Source organism: Dermacentor variabilis, chromosome 5, assembly GCF_050947875.1.
Source record: "Dermacentor variabilis isolate Ectoservices chromosome 5, ASM5094787v1, whole genome shotgun sequence".
Classification (NCBI taxonomy): domain Eukaryota; kingdom Metazoa; phylum Arthropoda; class Arachnida; order Ixodida; family Ixodidae; genus Dermacentor; species Dermacentor variabilis.
Genome location: NC_134572.1, coordinates 96,410,561 through 96,433,704, shown reverse-complemented (window position 1 = coordinate 96,433,704; position 23,144 = coordinate 96,410,561). Strand labels below are relative to the sequence as shown.

The window sequence follows — 23,144 nt, the reverse complement described above, 5'->3', positions numbered from 1 at the left end:
GTGCTCGATCGTCTCTTCACAGTTGCATGAGTCATAGATAGGTGTGTCGGAACTTTCACTAAGGAATGAGCGGACTTTCGCAAAAGCCACCCCTAACCAAAAGCGGTACAGTAAAGTTGCATCACGGCGGTAGAAGTACGATGTAATTTGCAACTTCAATGTAGGATCCCGCCGGTGGAGATGATAGTTTAAGAAAAACGGGGTGGTCGAGGAAATTTCAGTCGTGGTTTGAGCAAGTACACGAAGATGCTTCGCAACGTCTGTCTTTGAGAAGGATATAGGAACTGTCAGGACGTTTTTATGGGCTGACCGGGCGGCATTATCAGCAAGGTCATTACCGACCATGCCGCAGTGCCCCGGAAGCCATTGGAAGATGATGCCATGCCCGTTTAAGAGGGCTTGATGGAGAACCTCTCGAGTCTCAAACAGCACTTGCTCATGCCTCTTGCGTTGTGAGGCTGACTGCAGACTCTGAAGGGCTGCCTTGGAATCACAAAAAACGATCCACTTTCGAAATTTTGGTTCTGCGATGTAATAACAGCGGCATGTACGGCGGCAAGTTCTGCTGCCGTGGAGGTCGTTATGCGGGATACTTTGAGCTTCATTGCGATTTGTGAGGCTGGGATGATAAGAACGCCTGTGGAGCTGGTGGCTGAGACAGATGTATTGGTGTAAATGTGCTATCTTCGTTCATATGCCTCGTACAGTAATGACAATATCAACTGTCATACAGTCACTGTGGAATGATGGTCTTCGCAATTCATGGAATCGTGAGGTGTACTTGTGGCAGTGGTAGGCACCACAGGGGTAACAGTGGTCTTGCTGCCGGTGTAAAGCCCGACGGAAAGCAACCTTAATGTGTCACAACAACTTTGTAAAATATGGCTTGCGCTCTTTGCGCTGGCAAAGACACAATATAGTGACTGGGTACGCGACACAGATGTCGAATATGTGCTCTGAGGTTGCGAGCTGTGATGCATGTTGGCATCAAGTAGTCTCTAGCAATTATGATTGTTGCATGAGTCGAGGCGCATCGTGGTCATCATCATCAGCCTGGTTATGCCCACGGCAGGGCAAAGGCCTCTCCCATACTTCTCCAACTACCCCGGTCATGTACTAATTGTGGCCATGTTGTCCCTGCAAACTTCTTAATCTCATCCACCCACCTAACTTTCTGCCGCCTCGTGGTAGTCCAAGGCATGTTCGTAGAGCCTGGTCTTGGAAGCATTCGAGGGTGTGAATATTTGTGTTGCACGTGTTCGCCGAAATTGGCGAGCTGCACTGTAAAAAGGCCAGAAATAGTGTTCTGTACAGCTGCCGCACGGACCGTATCGACGTGCCCCAAATTTTCCCGTACAGGAGCTTCATTATATGCACAATTGAAATTAGTCTATCGCCTATTTAGCCAATCGAAATCGGTTTATCTCACAAGACTATCGCCTTGTGGGGCGCCACCGTATGTATAGTTGGCAGTCGGGCTATCTTTGGTCTGCACAAAAAAGGACCTTCTCGTCAAATAGTCACGGATCCACTGAAACATTCGACCACCGATTCCAACAGCCTCTAATGACTCGATGGTCGCTTCATGCGTGACATTATCGTACACCCATTTCATATCAAGAAAGAGCGCCACTGATATGTGCTTGAGGTATTTTTGTTGTTGTATAAACGTTGTGAGGTCAGTGACATTGCCTATAGATGACCTACCTTGCCAAAAGCTGGAATCAGGATACACATGGTGGCGTTCAAGATACCATTCTAGGCGTGTAAGGATTATGTTTTGCGTTACTTTCCCTATGCAACTGCCAGGCAATACGGTGAAGATTAAATTTAGACCAGTCAATTCTTCGTACTGCATTCAACGAGGAGGAATTCTTAAGCCCCCTTATCCGAAAGTAAGTCGGAATAAGGTCACTTCCATGTGCTTCTATGTCTAAAAACCACTGCACTTGTGAACTGAAGCATAGTGATACTAAAGTAAAATAGAGGCGACTACTGTACTTGAGGCCACGCATGTACGTAGGACTACCATCATGCATGACACAAAAGTCGTGATCAGAGGCAATTGACACCAGATTCCTGCCTCTAGAAATGATTTTAGGGCTACTCCCGGGCAAATGATGCGCGGTTATAATCCAAGTACCACTGGTATGTAACAATATGTCTCGCAGTCTATCGCGTTCAAATAATCCTGACGGGGATGAATAGACGCCAATGAGTGTGAATGGCACTTGCTTCTTTCTTACACGTAGGCAGACATATTGATTGGCATCCTGTGGTTGTACTGCATAGTATACATACGCAAAAAGCGTGCGGACGTAAACAACAACATTGCTGCATTTCTCGCACGTCGACGAATGAAATGGTTCGAACCTGACAGGATGGTGGGAGTAAGTACGTTGGGTTCGCAAATAATGATTACGGAAATCCGATTTGTGAAAATGTATTGACGGAAGGATGAGTTGTGGGACCTCAATCGCCTGGCATTTCGCTGTATAATCGAAGCTTCTCTGACCTCAGTGCGAAATAACAGTATTGGACGAGCCATGATGTCTACTCAAGGCTCCACGGCAATGCTAAAAACACCGTCAGCTCAGAGGGCACTGCAGGTACTGGATACTCTAAATATATAGTACTTGAGTACATAAAGTCTTTACTATGTCACATACTTTGAATCGGGCTTGCTTTTCGCGATATTCTAAAAGAATATAATTTAAGTTATGCGGTGCTGCAGTCATCCTAGCAACGTTTCACAAACTTAGCTTATTATTTTTCCGTAATGCGTGCCTTTTATGAGTAACTCGAGTTGTTGCTCTGGATTTTTCTATGCCGATTTTGCGTTACATATGAGTATCTCGCGAGGTTTCTTTTGACGGGCGCCGCCTGAAGGAGCGTATTCATTTTGGCAAGAGTTGTAGTGCTTCTCTTCGACAATGTGCGTTACATGAAAGGACATTGTAAACATCTACTTTCGCCGCCCAGAAAAAAAACGCCTGTTTTATGACCCGATCATTAGGAGTCTCGGTATGGCTCGTTGCTTAGATTCGAACATATGAAGTCGATAAAAACCGTAGAGTTTCTTGCTAAAATCAATAGGGGAAAGCCTGGCCCCAGTGTCTACTAAAGCCGCAAGTATGGAGCTTCGGCCAGAATGGGAATGGTGGTAAATACATAATTTACCCAAAATTCGTCTTTTAGGCTTCAAACGACATTGCGAATTTGCAAATTTATGATTTTCAACGAATTATTACGCTATAAATGCAACAATTTGCTATTCTTATGCATATGCGCAGATTTTTGTTGCCTTCTTCGTTTAGACAACATTGATTCCTTCAAATATTCAAAAGGTAAATCGTAAAATCGTAAATAACAACGCCATAAGAACACCTGAAGGCACAAGTAAGTCTCGAGATTAGACAAATGTATGTATGTACCCATCATTCCCATGGCGTGTGAACGATTGTAGCGTCATGGTTCGCTCTAGTAATTGTAGTAATAAACTGTAGAAGGATAACCACAATAGAAAAAAATGAGCCCGTCTTACCATACAACAAATGGCCGACTCGAGTTTCATCCCTGTCGCCTGCAGGTCCCTCGCTTTGACGACTCAGTGCACTCGTATGGAGCGCCACAATATGTTAGCAAGGTTACAAGCATCAGAAGCAGGTATATAAATAAGGTAACGTGCTAACCTTAACCTGTTGTGTCAAAAGCACACGCTTTTTTTTCGAGAACCTAAATGTGCGCACACGTGTAGGCTACCAGCCGGCAAGCTTCCAACGCTCTATGTGGGGCATATATAGCCTTTCTGTGGGGCAATATGCTCCTCCATGCGCCGCACTCTGCACATGTGTTAGTATAGACACAAAACTGGGCGCTGCTTTACCGTAAATCTTTTGGGGAGTTTACAAACATCCACATATGCTTGGCCTTTCCCCTAGATTCTATAATCCCATGTTGGCTGCTATCGATTTATTTCTTTTAGGGAGAAGCATCGGGGAGGGGGAAAGGGATTGGCGCGACAACACAGACATTCCAATCGTACGAATCCGCCGAATATCGGCGCAAACTTGAGAGGAGACCTAAAACCGTTGACCGCGGTTGCCGGCAGTTGTAAAATATATGTGTGATCTCTCTCTTCAGACTTTGATCTTGGCACGTCCACTTCCTGCGCTCGCTCCCTGAAACTTTTATATTTTATAGTTTTTTTCTGAGCGCTTAGGTGCACTTTGCCCAGACATGTGCATCTTAACAACCTTCATGCTCACACCGCTCACTTCGGTAGACGCCACTAGCGAGTGTATCACGTGGACGCGAACTCTTCGAGCGAGCGCATCGTTGGAGGCGTCTCGCGACGCCTCTGACGTCCGCCGTACAGCGCTGCAAACTCTAGAGAAATTTTCCTAGATCTAGGGATTTTAACCCTTCTTCAGGGAAATAAATTTATTAAAATCTAGTGAAATTTCGTGCTAACACATTGAAACGGCTGAACTGCTGACGTGGCGCCACGCTTTTATTTCAGTCACCTCAAACTACCTCCGCATTAGCATGGGAAGTATGACGTACTTAATCATGCAGCAGCGCACTGAACGCATCTAGCTAAGCTAGCCACGGAATGGGGAGGCCTTGGGTCATTTAACGAATTGCTGCTGCTGCGATTTTGACGTTCTTACATCTAGCTGTGCTGATGATGTATGTGTAATCGGAAACAAATAATTATCTGCAGATGGCGAAACGTATGTAAGCGAGAACAGTGAACAATTGGGCAGCGCGAGCTCATCTGCGTGTAACCGGACACATAATCTGCTAGTGTTACGGTGTTTGCTTTTTCGGAGAGATAAAAACAAACTGTTGTGCGGGTGCGCAAATGAGGTGGTGTTAGGTCGTACATAGCATGCAAAAAAAAAACAATAACTGTAGCGACGCTATTGCTTCGACATTCTTACATTCGTAAGGGAGGCCTTGTGCCAATCTTGCCATTCGAACAAAGTTCCACGTAATCTTGGCACATCACCCTAGGCCCAACAATTTTGGACAGCAACCAAGTAAGCACGTGCTGACGTCTTCTTCTGTGAATATGGCTTGAACTAATAGGCCGTGTTAGCACAACTTCCACTACGACATCATTTTAAGCCGAGTCCAGTGACTTCGTTATTAAATAATTTAAAACCAATACAGAAATACACTTAAAGTATAAAAATTTGCCACCATTTGCCTCACACAAACAAACATTTATTATTAGAGAAATGAAATTCATGAATTGAACCACATTTTGCACAAAACTAAAGAAATCAAGGAAAATGTTTTATTTCACTTAAGGGATAACTGGCTTCAGAGGTTGGATGCACTGCACCTTACCGGCTCTTACCGCAGCTGCCCATTTCACCATTTAACCCTTCACCCATATACACCCTTTGGGTTGTATCTTGCCACACAACAATAAACGTCATCTGTCTTGTCCGCATTTCCTTTCTTTAACGCTGCGAGCCCGGTACTTTCCAGTAACGAATGGCACGCGCGTTATCAGCATGACATAGCATTCCCGACAGGAAAGTAACGAGCGCAGAGTTTTCAAGAAAGGAAATGCGGGCAAGACAGATGACGATTATCGTTGCGTGGCAAATATACACTCCAAAGGGTGTAGACTTTTCTGTATAACCCTACAGCTAGAATAGAACTGGCAGAACCTTCTAAGTTAATCGACGAGCGTAAGACAGCTGACATAATGAAGTATAATATGGATATAATTGAAAATGCTCTCAGGAACGGAGGAAGCCTAAAAGCAGTTAAGAAGAAACTAGGAATAGGCAAGAGTCAGATGTATGCGTTAAGAGACAAAGCTGGCAATATCATTACTAATATGGATGAGATAGTTCAAGTGGCTGAGGTGTTATATAGAGATTTATACAGTACCAGTGGCACCCACGACGCTAATGGAAGATAGAATAGTCTAGAGGAATCTGACATCCCATAAGTAACGCCGGAAAAAGTAAAGAAAACCTTGGGAGCTATGCAAAGGGGGAAGGCAGCTGGGGAGTATCAGCAAACAGCATATTTGTTGAAGGATGGTGGGCAGATTGTTCTAGGAAAACTGGCCACCCTGTATACGCAATGCCTCATGACCTCGAGCGTACCGGAATCTTGGAAGAATGCCAACATAATCATAATCCATAAGAAAGGGGATGCCAAAGACTTGAAAAATTATAGACCAGTCAGCTTACTGTCCGTTGCTTACTAAGGTAATGGCAAATAGAATCAGGAACACCTTAGACTTCTGTCAACCAAAGCACCACGTAGGATTTCGTAAAGCCTACTCAACAATATACCATATTCACACTATCAATCAGGTGATAGAGAAATGTGCGGAATATAACCGACTCTTATATATAGCTTTCATTGATTGCGAGAAAGCGTTTGATTCAGTCGAAACCTCAGCAGTCATGCAGGCATTACAGAATCAGGGTGTAGACAAGCCGTTTGTAAAAATACTGAAATATATATATATAGCGGCATAAAGAAAGCAACAAAATCCGAATAAAAAAGGGCGTCAGGAAGGGAGATACGATCTCTCCAATGCTATTCACAGCGTGTTTAAAGGAGGTATTCAGAGAACTGGATTGGGAAGAATTGGGGATAAGAGTCAATGGAGAATACCTTAGTAACTTGCGGTTCGATGATGTTATTGCCTTGCTTAGTAACTCAGGGGACCAATTACAGTGCATGCTCACTGACCTGGAGAGGAAAAGGGGAAGGGTGGGTCAAAAAATTAATCTGCAGAAAACTAAAGTAATGTTTAACAGTCTAGGAAGGAAACAACAGTTTACAATAGGTAGCGAGGCACTGGAAGGGGTAAGGGAATACATCTACTTAGGGCAGGTAGTGACCACGGATCCGGATCATGAGACTAAAATAATCAGAAGAATAAGAATGGGCTGGGGTGCGTTTGGCAGGCATTCTCAGACCATGAACAGCAGGTTGCCATTATCCCTCAAAAGAAAAGTGTATAACAGCTGTGTCTTACCAGTACTCCCCTACGGGGCAGTAACCTGGAGGCTTACGAAAAGGGTTCTGCTTAAATTGAGGACGACGCAACGAGCTATGGAAAGAATAATAATGGGTGTAACGTTAAGGAATAAAAAAAGAGCAGATTGGGTGAGGGAGCGAACGCGAGTTAATGACATCTTAGTTGAAACCTAGAAAAAGAAACGGGCATGGGCAGGACATGTACTGAGGAGGGAAGATAACCGATGGTAATTAATGGTTACGGACTGGATTCCCAGAGAAAGGAAGCGTAGCAGGGGGCGGCAGAAAGTTAGGTGGGCGGATGAGATTAAGAAGTTTGCAGCGACAACATTGCCACAATTAGCACATGACCGGGGTAGTTGGAGAAGTATGGGAGAGGCCTTTGCCCTGCAGTGGGCGTAGCCAGGCTGATAATGACGACCTAGGCAGGAGGTGAGCGAGGTGGGTGTCAGGTTCCCTAGATGCATCCTCTTGCCCGGCTTTGGTATCATGACATATTTAGCTTCCTTCCATTGTTTAGGGATGTGGCCAGTTTCCCGACATTCGTTGATATACTCAGTTAGTGCTTCAATGGAATCAGCGTCCAGGTTCCGTATAATTTTGTTTGTTATGCCCTCCGGACCCGGAGCGGAGTGCGTCCGTAGACTGTGCATGGCCTCGCGCACTTCCGCTTCCGTGGTCGGTTCGTCGATTATTGGGTTTGGGTCACCCGTGTGTGTGGGCAAGTGCTTTCTAGGATGGTTTACAATCTATCAATTCTTGAGTTCGTTTATTAGGTCATTGTTTGATCCCGGGTAGGAGCTTTCAGAAAAATAAAGTTATGCAGGCTCTGCGTGGCAGAGAATGGTTGGTATGAATGTTATAAGGTCTGTGCAGTCAATGTCACTTTTGTGACAGGTGTATCCAATGGGTCTTTGTGTCCATGAATATACAGAGATATGTATGTACACATGCATGGTCAGGCCCACAGCGGCATAAACCCAGTGACACTAGGTAAGCGCATTTCTAGGAAGCTACAGGCGCCTTATGTCATCTAATAATAGCATAGGGTGCAGCATAAGGTGTAACCTGCGTGTGTAATTTGCATGTTCAGAGCGTTCTGTGAGACACCCTAGCAGAACAGGACCTCATTCGAGCGGACCTTCGCACTATCACAAGTTTAGCTGCTGAAATGAATACTGTTTTTTCAGCCGGCAGACAGAAGCGATTCGTATGTACGGGTACTTCATTTAAAATTAGGGAGCGCGTATATAAAAGAAAATTTGGCGTTAACTGCACGGGTGTAGAGCGTTTTCTTCATGTGTCACGAAGGCGGCGGGGTACAGGTCAGATAACTGTTAACAGAGAAGTAGGTTGAGCTAGTTAAGCATGCTTCGTATTAAAGCCGTCGGGTATCGCGGGCTCTTATAATAGGACCCTTTCACCATGATCCCATGGACACTGCCATGTTTGGTCACTTGGTGACGGGTACATTACTTGCCTCAGCTGCGTCTGTTGCCTTCGTATTTACAATGGATGTGCATGGCGCCTCGGTGCTGCTCAGGAGACGTGCATCTTGGCGAATATCTTACACAGTGACTGAGCGCAGGACACAAAGCTTCGGCCACAGCTTCTGAGTAAGCGCTTTCGGTGATCATTACGCTTTGTCCACACGGCACGAGTAGCGTATACGGTGCTTGTACTAAAGTGGGGCTAGAAATGTATTCTGAACTGTGCGAACATTTCGCTTATAAATTGGACGTGGACATCTCTTCCTAGATGACGAGGGACAACTAACAGGAGTTCTGCGCCATCGGGGTGCATGTTGCGGTGGTAAAGAACGTTATCCTGAAGCAAGAACATGTTGAGTGAGGAGTCGAGGTTGCCGGATTACAAGTGGTCAGTTGGAGAGAGCAACGACGGATCTCTACGTTGTCCGTTACCCAAATGGATGAAGTATGTGATTGCTAAGACTTAAGTGCCGGGGACTGTTTTAGTGGATATGGATGGTTCAACGGGGCGACGGGATAGGCACTCGGCGTCAGTGTGTAACTTGCCGATTTCTGCACAACTGAGAACGTGTACTCCTTTAACCGCAATGCCCAGCGGCCGAGCCTCCCTCTAGGGTTTGGTGCTGAGAGCCAGCAGAGCGCATGATGGTCTGTTATGACCACGAATGACCGCCCATATAGGTACGGACGGAATTTCAGGACAGCCCCGACGAGAGCTAGGCACTCCCTCTCAGTAATGGTGTAATTATTTTCCGACTGTGACAGAAGGCGACTAGCATAAACTATCACTCAATTAGCTCCGTTCTGTGTTTGGGCGAGGATAGCATGTATGCCATGGCCGCTTGCGTCGGTGGGAAGCTCTGTTCTAGCAACTGAGTCAAAATGAGCCAGCACAGGTGGTGATGTGAGGGCAGAAATTAGCGACGCAGAGGAAGTTGCTTGGTCCGCGCCCCATGAAAAGGTCGTGTCCTTTTTGATGAAGTCCATGAGGGGTCGAGCAATGTCTGCGAAGTTGAGAACAAAGCGGCGAAAGTACTAGCAGAGCCCAAGAAAACTGCGTACTTCATGCGTGGACCGCGGATCTGGGAACTCGCGGACGACACGGACTTTGTCAGGGTCTGGTTGGACACCAGTAGCATCAACTAGGTGTCCAAGTAATTTGATCTGGCGGAGTGAGTGTCACGGGATCTTCGCTAGAGGATGTCGCAGCCATGTTCGCGAGTCTGGTAAAGCGGTGAGTAATACGCCTGCTTTTTGCTTGTTCAAACCGACGGCATTCTGTTATGATGGAGTCAATCGTGCTGCAGTGTTTACACATGAGTATGTTGAAGGCATCTTCAGCTATGCCTTTCAACACGTGGCCAACCTTGTCCACCTCTGGCATGTCTTTGTCAATGGTGCGGCCCAAGGTTTAGCACGTCTTGGATATATGCGACGTACTATTCCGTCGACATCTGAGCTCTGGCCGCGAGCTCGTGCCAGGCTGTCATTTGTGGTGTATATGATTGATCATCCAAACAATTCGCGCATCTTATCCTTGCATACATCCAAACTCGTCAGTTCTTCGTGCGTGTTAAACCACACGTGAGCTGTGCCCGGTAGGTAGAAAATGACGTTGGACAGCATTAGCGTCTCATCCCACCCGTGGTGCTTGTTGATGCGCTCGTACAATAGGAGCCAATCGTCGACGTCGTTGTCGTCTGTACCGCAAAATGTGCCGGGGTCGAGGCGATGCGAAAGGACCACAGTTGCCGGAGCCATGGGCGCGAGCTGTGATGACGGCGTACTGTCTTCGGCCATGGAGGCGGGAGAAACGTGGCGTCCGCTCCAAAGAACCAGGGCCGCGAAACGTAGGGCCACAAGTTCCGCCAAAATGATGTTACGGGTAGTATTTACTAAACAGTAAACGACTAGCACTCGGTTGGTCAAGACTGCACAGGCCACACAGGTTTTAGCAGGTCTCTCAGTCCGACAGGAGAAACTATGACCCAGCCTCACTACGTCTTTGTCTTCGCCACTATTCGTGACAATATTTAAGCAATTTGCCCTGCGAGCTGCGATGAGTGGCCGTAGTTTTTCTCAATGAAATCAGAGTTATTCAACTTGAGAGTTCATGTGCTACGTGTTATGTTACCAGTAAACATAGTATGAAGTTAGAAGACCGCACAAAGACCTAGTTTATCACAATACACATACTTTCAATGCACGTGTTTCCAGTGTTCATGAAGATGTTTTACAGAGGAGTGGTGGTGACTTCGAAAGGCTAAAGATGTGCTACCAAACACGAGTACCTGAAGCCCTCCACTCTGTGGCAGTAGTACAGAGGCACGCTGAATAAAACAGATACACTTGTACGCGGGGCGCTTGAAGGCGTACAAAAGATATTAAAAGATCGTTAATATCTTTTGTCTTCACGTGGTGGTCCTCTACAGCCTTCTTGTATTCCCCCAGTGATGATAGTTTCAAATTATACGTACAATCAAGGTGCATCTTAGGGAACCCTGCTCGTTCGGCGCACATTCCCCTGAAGCACATGTCTTCCATGCAGAAGAGCCGAAGGTGTTATGTAGCTCTGTAGAGAAGGTTCACCGCGCTGTATTCGATGGCATACATGCCTTTTTTGATGAACTCGCGAACAACGTCTGTTCAAAGCGCCTTGTAATGTACGTACCACTTGTGACTCAAATTTTAAGGTGCTCTTAAATGTAGTGGTGCTTGGTTTTCCGGTTACAAAATGCAACCAGTTCTTTGATAGACCCCTGACACCTTTAGCCCGCGTATTACTTGTAACAGCGCGAGTCTTGGCGTATTCTGGCGCTGAGAAGACTACGAACAAGTATTCTATCGGTACATCTCTCCGACACAGATTTGGAGGATTGATAAGGCACTAGGCAGGGTTATTGTAGAGCCTCTCTGTGGAGAAGTTTCTCTCTGTGGTATCCACGTCAGCGGTATCCACTTTAGCGGCGCTTTTGTGGTGAGAATGTGGACAGACGCTGAGAGTAGTCGAACAACTCTACAACTCACTAGAACCTACCGCCATCTTCCTTCGACACTGGAACCATCTTGATGGACGCATCGGGCATATCTGGAAGCGAAAAACAAAATGTGTTATCAAGAATATGAGAGGCGACAGCAAGTAAATGAACGGTGTTAGCAGCACTGATAGTTTGCTGCTATTTATTAATTACTTGCAGCTCGGGTTGATGTGTTATCAGCACAGACAGATTGTACTGTGGGATTGACCACCTGGGGTTATGTGCAACCTAATCAGCCCTTTTTTACCGGGGTTTTGTATAATGGGATAGCTTAATTTTGAACTCTTACAGCGCGAATGTTTTCCCATGGCAGGTGAGAGTTAAAATAACTTTGTGTGAGTATAAAAATGTTTACACACACGTGCTTTGCCCTCAAGCAGAAAGGCGAATTTATGCAAGTTCTCGTACCTGGCAAAATATTTCATCTGGTTGAAAATGCCACCAGCATACAATAATCGCCGCCGTTATGGCCTTGCCCATCCACAGTTTCTGGGCCCAATAAAGATGCCTGCTCTTTTGCTCGCGGGCGTTTGGGAAACGATGGAATGACACTTCACAACGTTCGTTCTCGTGGATGTGCCGAAAAGTACTTAACAATGATCTCGAGGTCTGTTTTTTGCAGCGCTGCTTGCACATCAAAAGAGGGCTTGGAAAGCGACCGGCCTACGTAGCAGACGCGGTAATTTCGAAATTGGTGCGCACGGACCTCGGATAGAGTGCTGCGTGGCGCGGCATCCATCTCATGAAAAACGCTAATAGCTGAACCCGCAACCTTCGCTGAAATGTAGAAAAGGGGCCTAATGAGCAAAGCGTCAAATTCGTAAACTGCTGGTTGCCATTGCCCGAACGGCTTCGCAACTGTTATGGTCAACATCAACAATTGCATGGCATGTACTCTCACAAACAGTTAGGTAGCACGCGTATTCTTTGCGGGATATCTACGGACCCAACTGCTATTCAGATTTTACGTGAAAGTAATAATTGAAGGAAGGTTAAAACGGCGCAAAAATATGAGGGAAAGAGAAAGGAACACACAACACACCACGAGCGCAGTTGTGTGTTCCCTTCGCTTGTCCTCATTTTTTTTGCATTTCATTTCATTTTATTACCTAAGACCCCATTCGGGGTATCCCATAAGAGGTGGTCAACATGTATACACAGGAAAAAACAGGTGTTATAGGCAGGTGCGCAGTTTTAACCTTCCTTCAAGTATGAACACAAAAGCCCTGAAGAACGTCCTTCGAAAGTAATAAGCACGTTCTTATGCTTGATTTAGGTATTCGATAATGCAAGAATTATACTCATATTTATTTTTTATCTTATATTATTAGCGACGTGTCAAGTGGTGCCCTTCGCCAGCAAACGGAAAGAACTGCTCTGTTTATTTTTATGTCAATAACAAAATAAATATGCGCGTGGTGCAGATTCTGTTCGTCCTTTCTTCAATGTTTCAGACAGTTACCTGAGATGGAGCGTACTAGAACCCAATTAAAAACAAGGCTGTTTGTTGCAGAACGCACACAACCATTTTCATAAAACTCGTGTGAAAAACGAAATGTATAAAATCAACACTCAATGAAGATTCACAGCAAGAAACCACTACATTCGAACCTAAAACAGTATATGTACCACACGAGTTAGGGCAGACCCTGAGTGTGATCGCGTGGAATAGTTGGACGGGGAAGGGTGGAGGAGAAGCAACGAAAGAAGCAGCGTTGGTGGCGCCAAAAGGTCGATGTGATTGGCCGACGAACGGGCTACCAGAGCGTAGCATCTCTGGCTTGGAGATTGGACGCAGGTGGCCTGACAGCACGTCAAGCTGGAGGCGGCGTTCAGACCAGGCATTGGACGCCAACTCGGGCTCAGAGCCCGACTGCTGGCGCTCTGCCGGCGGGTGCAGGAGTTCGCCGGCCTCGAGCAGCAGTACGTGATCGGGTAGAGTTGCGACGCCTGAGGAGGCCCTGGTCGAGTGAAGTCCTCCTGGAGGCTCAGGTCATGAACCTGACGGCCCGTCTTTAGCTCCCAGTCCGGTGGCCGACCTTCACCCTAGCGTGGCTTCTTGGAACTCTCCCTCTCTTCTGCCAGTTCACCTCGCTTTTCTGCCGCCCTGGCCGATTTGTCCTTGCCTGATTGGTGACCTTCGTAGCTCCATGTTCATAGGCGATTGACCTCTGGAAACTCCGTTGGTTCTTCCCATTGGATGTCCTTCCTTTTATTTTATCTCCTTGCTCCGCGCGTTCTTGTGCTTGATGTTCTTTGATCGCGCCGTCTTTCACCTAGCACAGGATTCGCCTCCGCGCACGCATTATTTATCGTCATCTTCTTTTCCCCTCCCCACCACGGCACCGTCTCGCGTACTACACATATCACATTACCATGAGTGTGGTCACTTGTCTCATTATCGTGCATCTATAAGGCTAATATGCGACACTTAGTTTAATTTGGTTCCATTTAATATATGTTTCAACAGCCTGCGCTAAACATACAGCAATACACAAATAAAAAAAATGTCATTGCTAGAATACCACCCGCTTATACCAAAAGCCAATTTGTTCAACGATGTATGACACTTTTTGTAGTAATGTATCACTGCCGGTCTTCCGAATTCATTAGACGCATTAAGCAGAAAATCATGCTTTTTAGTGCAGCTTGCGTGCTTACAGAAAGTTGCAACAACTTTGCAGTGCACGCAAGAGTGAGCCATAAAAGGTAACAACGTACATAACGTTAAAAGAAACATTACACGACATGCTTCCGTGGCACCATGAACTGGTATTGAGTAATTAAGCCGCTCGGAGATTAGGACGAATGGCAAAACGTGTTTCAGTAACGGTAAATCTTAGCTCGTACCAAAAGCGTAGCGTGAATGTATAAAATACTACCTTGAAGTTCGGCATGTTCTACACGTTCTTGGTACCACTGTCGGTAAACCTCGCTAACTGCATGCAATGCATGCAACGTGTCTGTTACAGATGATTCTGAGCAACTCCACTATATGCAGGTGGCTCATTTGACCTCTCCTAGTGATTGTGCGGTTGGCTCTACGAGACAACAGGAGGACGCCGAGTAATCACTTCAGCTAAAACACAGCTCTGTCAGTTCTCCGCTCCAGGTGAGATGAAGTGTGTACATTTGCCGACAGATGAATCAGGGCACTTGGACAGCGGCTATTTGATTTGACTCAGCAACATTTTTTATGCTGCCCCGACCACTTTTTAACATAGGAGGTATGCCGTGGAAACATAGTCCAGCTCTACCACTTCCATTGATGGCTATGTCTCTTGTACTAGTATTTTTGAATGCCCACGGGCATTCTGTGCAGGTGCGGCTAAAGCCAGGTAGCTCGACAAGCCCGTTCCTAAAAAAACACACTAAAAGGAAGGCGAAGTGATTCTCTAGTTGAACGCTGGCACTGGCTCCGTCTTCGATGACCGATTTGGCAGTGCCTTTTAACTCAAATCACAGTTTCGTTGCTACCAGTGTATTTGTGAAGGCGCTGGGAATCGCCCGATACCTAACTTTCGACGTAAGGCAAGTATTTCGCCGTTTTCTGGAACTTGTTCGCCGGCGTCGGTGTGGTGGTGAGCTAAGCCTAGGCTCGCTCCGCGGCCGCCGGAATTGGGCCTGACCCCGGCCTGGAACGATACGACATGGCGTCCGAGATGGAGACGGCCACGTCTCTGACGACATCGAGCCTTGGCCCCGGCCAGATGTTCGTCGAGGTGCAAGGGGAATAGATTTCTCCTGAGGAGTTCCACACTGGGATCGGCTGGTGGCAAGTAAGCCAGCTCATAACAAACCTTGCGAGCGAGGGCTCCGCCACTCGCCAGTCGAGGGGCGGGACAATAAACCACTTCTACAGGAAAGTGATAGCATCGGCAAAGAGGGCAGCGAGAATGCCAAACGTGCTGCCAAGAGAGGACACGAAAGTGATCGTGAGGCCGCGGGGAAGCCTGAACATCGCAAGAACGCAGACTGCGTTCTTAGCCTCGGCCATCATGGTGGTGGCGAGGGTTTCGAGAGAAAACGGTGTGGCGGGTACTTTCTGTCCCAACCTACACCAGAACGTCATGGTGGTGAGTACCCCCGATAAGGGGCGTGCTTTGTGATATGATTCAGGCCATCCACATCGGGGATAAGATACACGAGGTAGGCGCGTACAAAACCACACCATATGGTATGGTCAAGGGGATCATTCGAGGCATTCCAATCGAATACTCCGGCAGAGATTGACCGGAGCGTTGTTATCTCAAGAAATCTATTAGAAAGAGGGGAGCAAAGAATTGGCAATACGACTATACCGTAATTGTAGTTTTTGAAGGCCAGAAGGTTGCAAATAATGTATGTTACGGCCCTCTGTTAACGAGGTGCAGTCTGTACCGCAAGCCTTTCAATGTCTGCAAACAGTGCGGCAAAGTAAGTCACAGAAGAGACATTTGTCCTGACCCCAATATGAAAGTGTGCTTCGACTGTGGAGCCAATAACCCTGTCGACGGCCACGAGTGTAACCCTAAATGCAAGCTCTGTGGGGGACAACAACCAACGGCCGATAGAGAATGCAAGCACGAATACAAAACTCCCTTCATAGTAACGAAAAGCCAGTGGAGCACAACATGGCAAAGCAGCGCGTACAGCAACAACCAGCACCCGGAGAATTTCCACCGTTGCTGACGTCAGCGGGAGCGAGCGGCACAGCTGGTCGCCGTGAGTCGCGCTCGCGCGGGGGGAGGGGGGGGGCACAGCGGAAGTCGAAACAAAAGCATTAGCCGCCGCCGCCGATCCAAATCCAAAGATAGAGTCGGCTGGGCAAACGCAGCAAAGCCGGGGGTAGCCAAGAGAGAGCAGCAGCCACAGCAACAGCGTCAGCTGCAGCAGTCACCGCCATTGCAAGGTGGCGGAGGGAAATTTAGAGATGAAAGTGAGGCGATGAAGGTGCTTAGAGAAGCAAACGAGGCGTTGCAGAAGAACACTGAACTAGAGGCGACAGTCAATGAGATCAGTACGGAAATGGCAGAGATCAAGAAAATGCTGGCTGTTCAGCTACAGCAGCAGCAAGCACAGCAGTTATTGCCGCCACCACAGCAGATGTCAATGACCGAAGATGAACCAGAAGTCGCGGTGAACCCGAGGACAGAGAACGCGGCCGCGGCGGGTCCGGCACCCAGGAGAAGGGCAATTGAAAATACTAAAGAGCGTAGACTCAGCGATAGGGTAGACAACTTTGAAGATAGGCTCAACCGCTTTGAGGAGTATATTCGCACGACGTTGACCAAGACAATCACCGACCGTTTCATAGCAATTGAACAGACGTGCCAGCAATTGGTTACGACAGTGCTGAATTTGCCGACGCAAATGGCTAACTTTCAGCGAACATGGATAGGACATCAGCCACCGCAACCACAACAGCTGTGAAAGGCCTGCTGGCCTGGCCTTGGAATTGCAGCTGTTTTGCTGGGAAAAAGGCTGCACTTCAGCAACACTTGGAACAAGTATCAAGAAAACCAGATATCATCATGTTGCAAGAGACCTTCACTGAGGAGGTCAAGCTCTCAGGTTACCGGTCCCACGCCAGCCCACCAAGCCTCCGGGCGGCGGCTGGCAGTAACGGCAAGGGAGTTTGCACATTGGTGAAAAAAAGGCATTACGTACGTCGAGCACGAGTTGTTGAGCAAAAGCACAATCGAGCACATCATGGTAGAGGTAGTTACCGGGAAAAAGCAGATGGAAAGCACTTTTCTGATAAATGTGTACAGTAGCCCATCACATGGAAAGCAGAAATTCAAAGCACTGTTACACAAAGCGTGCAACGTCGCGGGGCCCGACAGCAGGCTGATAATCGACAGCAGCCAAGACCATCTTAATTCCCAAGCCGGGCAAGCCACCCAACATTGAGAACCTCCGGCCGATCTCGCTTACGTACTGTGTGGGCAAAGCGTTGGAGCATGAACTCCTGTACAGGTGGCAGAGGTACTTGGAAGATTCGAGGGTTTACCCAAACACCATCATCGGGTTCCGAAACAAGCTCGGAACTCAGGATGCCATGACACAACTGAAAAATGAAATCCTCGATGACACTACCAACATGAAAGACAAGCGAGCCATCTTGGGTTTGTACCTGCAGAGCGCTTTTGATAAAATTTGACACACTGCGATCCTGGCCCAGGTGTCACGGCTAAGCATGGGCAAAACACCATATGCGTACATCAAGGACGTTTTGACGGAGCGGACCACCGAGATCGTCGCCGGTGCGCTGCGGCTCCAAAAGAAGAAGCTCGGCAGTGTCGGGACTCCCCAGGGCTCGGTCCCCCCCCCCCCCCATCTCGCCATTACTTTTCAAACTTGTAATGATAGGGGTTGCCGAGCGGCTCTCACGAGTCGCAGGGGTCTGACACACCATCTATGCCGACAACATAACGCTCTGGGTCCCAGGAGGAAGCGATGGACACATCGAGAATACATTGCAAGAAGCGGTTGACGCTATCGAGGAGCAGCTGGACGGGTCTGGGCTCGTCTGCTTCCCAAGCAAGTCTTAGCTGTTGGTGATTCCACCGAAAAATGCAGCTAGGAAGAGGAAAGGCAACGAACCTGCGAGAGCAAGAGACAGTAAAGATCAAGACGAGTGGCGGTCACACGATGCCGGATTTCGAGAAGATCCGTGTGCTGGGGATGCTGATTGAGCGCAAACGAGTGAACCGCGAGATGGTCAACCGTCTCGCGGCCAAAGTCACCAAAGCCATTCGCCTCGTCAAGAGGGTGTCACACGGAAGAGCCCGCATGAAGGAAGAAAGCCTCACCCGGCTAGTGAAATCCTTCGCTATAAGCCACATTGCATACGTTGCTGCTTTCCACAACTGGAGGTAGTGCAAGCGAAATAAGATCAATGCTCTCATACGCAAAGCGTACAACGCAGCACTCGGAGTTCTCGACTGCACAAGCACCGACAAATTCCTGGCCCTGGGAGTGCCTAACACCCTGGAGGAAATCACCGAGGTGCAGAGGACCGTCGAGCTCGCGCGGCTATTGGAAACAGGAACGGGCTGACAAGTGCTGCGTGACCTAGGCCTGGGGCCAAAGGAAGGGAGACCCGAAAATGCAGAAGTACCTGTACCGGACGCAAATAGTAGACGGCTACAGGTATGTCCGGTGCCAAGAAACATGAACCCTGAGTTCCACAAAGAGCGGCGGGTGGCGACGGCCAAGGCGCTCATCGATCTCCATGCCAATGACAGGGGTGCCGTGTTTGTGGACGCGGCAGAGTATTCAGATGACACAAAGGCATTCGCCGCTGCAGTCGTCGGGGCGTCGACCGGTGCAACGAGAACTGCGGCGAGTGTGCGGACTCGAGGGGTGCATCGAGCCGAGGAGGTGGTCATTGCCCTGGCCATCGCCGACCCCGAGTGCGCGGCTGTGCTATGTGATTCTAGGACGGCAGTAAGAAATTATGCCAGAGCAAGGGTGTGTGGTGAAGCCACGCGTGTGTTGCGTGCGGTCGATCTCGCAAGTGAAAATCGGCGTGTGGTGATAAAGTGGTTTCCGGCGCACATGAGAAGTGATGTGTCGGATCGCGGCAACGCAAACTACAACGAGACGGCGAACGTGGCGGTGCGAGGACAAACCAACCGTGCCGCTGATACTGCGGTCGACCCGTCGTGGTGGTGGGAAACACAGGACAGAATTACCTCTTACAACGAAATTGTGAAGTGGTAGAGACTAGAGAGAAGGACTATGCCGCCACCTCATCCGGGCTTGACCCGTACGGAAGCGGTGTTATACCGACAACTTCAGACGGAGTCGTTATTCACCCCGGTGCTAATGAGACACGTGTGTCCGAGTGTTTATGTTAGGGACCTGTGTTGTGTGTGCCGAAAGGAAAGAGCCACTGCAGCTCACATTCTTTGGGACTGTTCCAAGAACCCGCACGAAGCTGCAACGATGACAACGATCCCGCCGCGGCTCGAGGCCACAATGAGGTGCTACGATTACGAGGTCCAAGCCCAGGCCGTCCAGCAGATCTCGGCGGCCCTCGAAAGGCAACGACTGAGCGAAACCGGAGGGAGGCTGCCACTCCAAAAGAGTGGCAGGCATGGTCGACCAAAGGGAGTAGTGCGGCCGTGGACGGAGTAGAGGCGCCACACGCCGGGAAGACGTCATGGCCACGTCACGGTGACGCCTCCCTTACAAGGGAAGGCTAATCGTTCTGCAGGCATTCCTGATAAAGTTGCTTCTCTCGCTCACTAAGAGCTTAAATGATCCAAATTCTAAGTAAGTAAAGGTATATTTTAAACGCACACAGGACACAATACTGAGATACTACGTCTTAACTGGTGTACTGATTAAATAAGCTTCAGCCAGCCGAAGCTTTACCAAGTTCATGCTTTACACAAAATGTAGGGCCGCCAAAAGCAAAACGCATGATTACTCGTTGAGCGCTGGTGGCCCCTGAGGCGAAGAATCAGAGGCCGCTGGAAGTGGCAGCTTTCAATGTAGACCGTTCAGTGTTTTCGCTAGCGCGCATGTAGCCTGCACTCTTTAGCAAGATGTAGAAGTAAATAATTTACAAACACTCACTTTTACTCAATGGCGAGCGCGTCTAATGCAGTACCCGTTTAGATTTCTGCACTGAAATGCAAGCGAATCAACCTGGTGAGTCGTATCAGTTGGCTGCCTACTGCATCAAGCCAAAATGGCAAGATTAATTGCCGTACCTGCAGCAGTACGTAAGTGTACAAAAGATGTGTTTTTTGCTTTCCCAATCTTTCCACTGTGCAGCAACAATCAGCGTCACTGACGCAGATTTTAGGAAAAAAGAAACATCACGAAAGTGCACCGATACAGCATGCGGCTCCTGTTGCAGGACAGACAGTTGCATACATAGACCAAGTACTTCTGTTGTACCTTTTCTTTCTTTTACGCCGACAACCACAGAGGGCGTGCCCAACACAGGGTATTTGCGTTCAATGAAACAAAGCAATCTAATATCTCGGTCGAGAGGGAATGTGATCACAGTGAACGTGAGCATCCATGGGATGCTGGATCCAGCCTGCACCTGTGCTCGACTGCGGCGCCCCTTGAAGGTCGTGGAAATCACGAATTCCAAAAGAACCGCCAGAATTATTTTCTCTACGTCCGTTTCATTACTACAAATACCATGAGGTCACTAGTGCTCAGTTATAAAAAGAGTTCTGGTCCTGGTAGCTCCTCAGGATTAAATAAAGTTCGTTGTCTGTCTGTCTGTCTAATATTTCAGTTACTGTATATACCATTATTAAAACAGCGTTGACGAGAACCTCAGTGTTATTTCGCTTTTGTTACTTTTTCGGTTTTCTTCTTTGCGTACGAGTAAAAAATATGGTAGCGTTCATATGCTCTCTCTTAATTTATTGCTGTCAGTTTATTAAGCATGCATCGTATGCCAACTAGGCTATTGTCGCCACTCTGATTTTTTTTGTAGTACATGCTTTCTGATGTTGTTTCTCACACACACACAAAAGCGCACACGCACGCACGCACGCGCATGCACACACAGGCACAGGCACACATGCATATGGAGCTGTGGCCATAAAAGCTAAATCCTCAAATCGTTTTGACACTTCTGCAATCTCCTACATGCTCAGTTGAGCGTTTTCATCGCGTCGCTGGGGCTGTAAATCTAGCGCGGGAAAAAGGCCGGGAAGCACAGCCTAGAGCAGCATTCTAGAGGTGAGGGCAAATGCGAAGCACATGCATGTGAACATTTTTATGTCCACATAAAGTTTGTTTTATCCCTTACCCTGCCTGTGGAAAAACCAACGTCCGGTAAATTTCATTATTGAGCAAACCAATTCCAGTCAACTCTAATTGAAACCTGCAAAGTCACGCACGAAAACAATGAAATGGAGAGGACTTAAAGAACTGGATGTGGCCGACACGGCGCCGTTGACATTTTGCTGCGAAATGACACAGTGAACAGAGAGAGAGAGAGAGAGAGGTCTTAAAATGAGGGAAGTTAACCAGATGCAGGTTTCCGGTTTGCTACCCTGCACTGGGGTGGGGGATATGAAGGTTCGAAAGAGGGCAAAGATAGAGAGAATAAACAGAAATAAAGAGAACAGGAACAGGTAAGAGAAAAGGCGTTCCAACCACAGACGATCCCACAGGCCGGTCGATCTCAAGAAGCGTAGTGGCGCTTGCACGACCTTCTCATGCGACGTTAAGCCGCGCCACTGTAAAGTCCCATTGTCTGTTACTTCTTGACATTTCGCTGTTTCACAACTGAAGTCATGAATTTATACCCTTGCGCTGAAGGTATTTATTTGTTAGCCGATACAAAACGTTGCCTCTTTAGTGACAATAACTTTGCATTCGGCCTAAGTGCTCTGTGGGCGACATTATAGTCGGTTTGGTTTTACCAGTAATTCGCTAACGGTTGGTAGCATTGTCACACAAGTTACGCTGCGAGAGTCTATCTCTGTCTATGGTGCTTGCTGTGAACCCCTGTAGAAAAGGAGGTAAATGAGTTCTATAACGCCAACTAGTACTGCGCCTGAGAGAACGGGTCGATAAGTCAGTGAATCAAGAAGCTAGAACTAACACTTAGCGAATGGGGAAAGTTGAGTGATTGATTTCGCCGCCACTTCGGACACCACCTAGGCGTTTGATAACTACATCTGCTTCGCGAAAAGGGCCAGCCAGCTGGCAGAAAAAAAAAATGGGCGATGCTCGACAAGAATACTTCGCATTGATTCCGCTTGCTACGCATGCGCGCTTAGAAGCAACAGGAGCAGGCTCTTGAACCAAAGCCGCCTCTGATACACAAGGTACTGTGCGGGAAGCACTGTACAGTGCTTGCACAGTGCTTCCCGCACAGTGCAATATGGTTTGTTTGAACTGCTGCGACTGCAGCTTTTCTTTATCAACTTTTTTCAGACACAAATTTTACTTATTTTTTAAGCATTTTATTGTCATAAATATTATCAGGTGTGCAGGATCTTTGTTTGAGAGAGGTGCGAACAGCAACATTGGGTACTTGTTGTGGCGCTTGAAAACGACTGTTCTACTTCCTAAATATTCACCTCAGTCGTCACTACAATCTTACGGTTTATGGTTGGCAAAGCGAGCAGAAACGAGTCCCGCAACAACAACAAAGCAACAATGAAATGTTTACTGCCTACCTTCCATGTAGCGCCGGACGTCATTCCTTTCACTTTCGAACAGCTTGGTGAGCGGATACGCTCTGAACCGTGGCTGGTGAAGCGGACGTCATGTGCGACCTTCCATCCTCAACCAGCTGCGTGAAGTGTCCACGTTTTTTTTTATTTTTTTGTCCCGTGCCGTAGAGCATCCGACGGTCTCAATATCTGCTCGTAAGCAGCAGCCGGAAGGACCTTTCGTCCTGTTTCATGCGTACACAAAACAGATTTTCGGCACAGCTGTAAACTGTTGAACGTATACAGTAGGTTGTGCAGTAGACTTTGTTTTCGTTGAACCCCATGGCGACCCTGTGCGACCGACGTTTACGTTTTTGAAATCGAGAGAAGCGTCGTAAAAGACCCGCATTTCCGAGGGGCCGTGGCAGAGCACGTTAGAGCGGCTAGCCAGATGAACCGACGCACTT

At 47.8% G+C, this 23,144-nt stretch overlaps 1 protein-coding gene across 1 annotated transcript in view; it reads right to left on the bottom strand.

The window, feature by feature from the left end:
• Window positions 1-22,750, bottom strand: part of LOC142582939 (beta-1,3-galactosyltransferase 5-like) — a 30,136-nt gene extending 7,386 nt beyond the window's left edge. The window contains exons 1-2 of the mRNA XM_075693087.1: window positions 22,702-22,750; window positions 11,551-11,601 (exon numbers count right to left, since the gene is read on the bottom strand). Coding sequence (XP_075549202.1) covers window positions 11,551-11,601; window positions 22,702-22,725 — 75 coding nt within the window. The 5' untranslated portion in view covers window positions 22,726-22,750. The remainder of the gene's footprint in view (window positions 1-11,550; window positions 11,602-22,701) is intronic.
• Window positions 22,751-23,144: the final 394 nt, after the last annotated feature.